At 56.8% G+C, this 2,861-nt stretch overlaps 1 protein-coding gene across 1 annotated transcript in view; it reads right to left on the reverse strand.

The window, feature by feature from the left end:
* Positions 1-2,861, reverse strand: part of TRPV5 (transient receptor potential cation channel subfamily V member 5) — a 29,819-nt gene that overhangs the window by 22,610 nt on the left and 4,348 nt on the right. Inside the window, 3 exon segments of the mRNA XM_019632310.1 lie at positions 1-100; positions 526-648; positions 756-853. The exon segment at positions 1-100 is cut by the window's left edge and continues 14 nt beyond it. Coding sequence (XP_019487855.1) covers positions 1-100; positions 526-648; positions 756-853 — 321 coding nt within the window.

The raw sequence follows: 2,861 nt of genomic DNA on the forward strand, positions 1-2,861 counted from the left end.
GTGCCTGTAGCTCTCGCAGAGACGCTGGCCCCGCGGGCAAGCAGGGCTCGCACCAGGTTCACGTTCTGGTTCATGATGGCTACGTGCAGTGCAGTCTGACCTGGTTCAGAGGGAGCCCTCAGTCATGGGTCTGTCCCCAGTTCTTCTGGAGACACACCATCCCCCGGGCTTGCAGGAGATCCTGTGACAGATCCTTGGATAGATTTCTGCCCTTGGCTCAGCTGAGTGGCCTGGGGATAAGGCCAGCAGCCCCTCAGGCTGTTCACTGCATTGTCCCTACTGCCACTGGGGGTGGGGTGTCATTGTAATCACATTAATGTTGCTGTGAAAGAAACAGAGTCCTGTCCTTCTAGGAACATGAAAGGAGTCGGAGGGAAACAATAAACGTCTCAAGGACGTCATGGATTCTCAAAGCCAAGACCAGGCAGGATCTGTATTCCTCCCAACTCAGAGGCCCATTTTAAGAGATTATATCAGATCCTCCCCTACCTGCTTCCACCTTGAAAAACCGTGCAGGCTGCTCACCTACAAATGGCTCACACATGGTGGGCTCCTTGACCAGCTCCGGGGCTGCGTCCATCAGCACCATGGCCGCCTCCAGGTTGTCATAGAGGGCCGCTACGTGCAGCGCTGTCTCCCCCAGGGCTCCTGAAGTGGAGAAAGACAAATACTTCTCAGAGCCTCTCAAGGAAACGGCCCCTCAGAGTCCTGGGCCGGACGGCCGCCATCTCCACCCCGTTAAACTCTGAGCCCACCTCTCTGTCGAAAGTCACAGGTTCGGTCCAGCAGAAGTTTCTTCAGGAGACACAGGTCATTCTCCTTGGCTGCCCAAAACAGTGGAGACTCTCGAATCCTGGGAGGAGATGAACCTGAGTCAGGTAGGGACAGAATCGCAGAGGCCAGGAACAGAGTGGGTCCATCCCACCAGCTCTCCCCATGCGGGGGCCTCGGGGCTCTGCTGGCTGGGAGACTCAGCACAGGGGTGTGGTGCCCGGGGGCGAGGGCCTGGGCTTTGGAATGGGTGGTCCTGGGGGCTCAGAGAGGAGGCCTTCTGGCCTGGCTGAATCCATCTAAGCTGACCAAATGTTTCAGGCACCTAGGGAGCTGGAGTAGGTGGGGGAGATGGAATTTCTGCCCCTGGTTGACACCCTGACCTGCTGAGCCAGCTCTCTTTCACCAAGGGGAGAATCAGAACTGGCAAGAGAGGGCGAGATGAGCCAGACGTTAGAGCTGTGGAGGACTGTGAGTTGCTGACGCGTTTTGAGTACCCCACCAGGCTGTTCAGACACACATCCCTGCTGGGGAGCCAGGGGCAGTTTGGGGTGGAAAATGGAGGGTCTATTCCTTCCGTGTTTTGCCCTCGGATTCAAGGGCCTAAACACCCAGGCGATAACTGAGGAGGCGCGCGGCCTGGAGCCTCTCTGTCGGTTAATCTTTACTTCTCCCCGTCCTGGATGAACCAAACACAAGCTAAAGCTGAAGCCGGTCCTGCTGGGCATGTATTTGTTGGCTGTGAAGGTGCCCACAGGATCTGACAGGTTGAGGGTCATGAGGGAGATGAAAAGGCAGACAAACAGGGTGACCGGTGACCGGGATGTCCCCCTCAGATTCATCTCTTCCATTGGCCCCATGAGCCACTGGAAAAAAGTATTTTAGTTAAAGAAGAAGCCTTTTATCTCAAGGCGGAGCTCAGGTCTGCCCTTTAGGGAAGCGTTCTCAGGAGGAACCCGCTGAGTGAGGACCAGCCCCCTGCCCCGTCTCACCTAGACCCTCAGTCTGAGAGCGCCCAGCTCAGGCTGGCCAGGGCTAGGCTTCCAGAGTTCAGCCCCGTGCTGAGGGCACTGCACACAGCCTTATAGCACTGGGTCTCCAGTCCACTCCTTCTGCAGAGGGGAGGTCTGGAACCCAGCTCTCTCTCAGGTACTGCCCTAATCCCACGCTACAGCAGGAGTGGGGGTGGGGAGGCCAAAGGTTCCATCACAGGGCCTGGAGTGGGAGCTGATGAGCAGGCAGAGAGCCCTTCCAGAATGAGGCTGTGGACTGCCCCCAGGGCCCACTACGCAATTTGTGAGGTCCAGGGCAAAAGGAAAATTCAGAACCCCTTGTTTAAAAATTATTAAGAATTTCAAGATGATGACAGAGGTGCATTAAATGGAGGTCAGGGCTCTTCTGAAGGGGCCCTGTGCAACTGTCGAGGCCACTTGCCTGTGAAACCAGCCCTGGCTGAACCCCGGATCTGCTCATGTCTGCTCACCTCATTTCCCTGTTCCCTGATGGGAGACAAGTCCCCCAAACACTCTGAGACAGAGGCCCACCGACAGGATGGGTCCCTGCCCTGCGTGCTCTTCCAGGGTCTAGACCTCAGGGCTAGCTACCCCCAGGTGTACCAGCCCCACCTGAACGGAGTGTCCCAGGACCAGACACAGGCCTGAGTCCATCTCTGCATCCTCAGTTCCCATCACACCGCTACATACACAGTGTACTCGATAAATGGCAGATGAACTGAACTAAGGACGCGCCAGTGTCACCTGGTTTCCAGCCCCAGGTGTTACAAAGAGCAAAGCTGTCCTCCCCTTTCCCACACTCAGCTTCCAGTCAGACTACTGGTAATTCTCCCCTCCTTCTTCAACCAGCTGGTCTTCTAAACCCCCCAGTATCTCATCCCTTGCCCAGCAACCTGCTCCCCACCAGCCTGCACACCCCCCGTACACCCTGGCTTCTTCTATCTGGTCCCTCTGGTCTCCTACCTCCCTCTCCCATCAGGCAGACAAGTGAGAGTCCTGCCTCTGAATCTACGCAATTCCCATCCAAGGTCTCCCCGTGTGGCCCAATGCCACCCCTCACCACCACCACCACCACCA

Source organism: Hipposideros armiger, unplaced genomic scaffold (genome assembly GCF_001890085.2).
Source record: "Hipposideros armiger isolate ML-2016 unplaced genomic scaffold, ASM189008v1 scaffold_1116, whole genome shotgun sequence".
Lineage (NCBI taxonomy): Eukaryota > Metazoa > Chordata > Mammalia > Chiroptera > Hipposideridae > Hipposideros > Hipposideros armiger.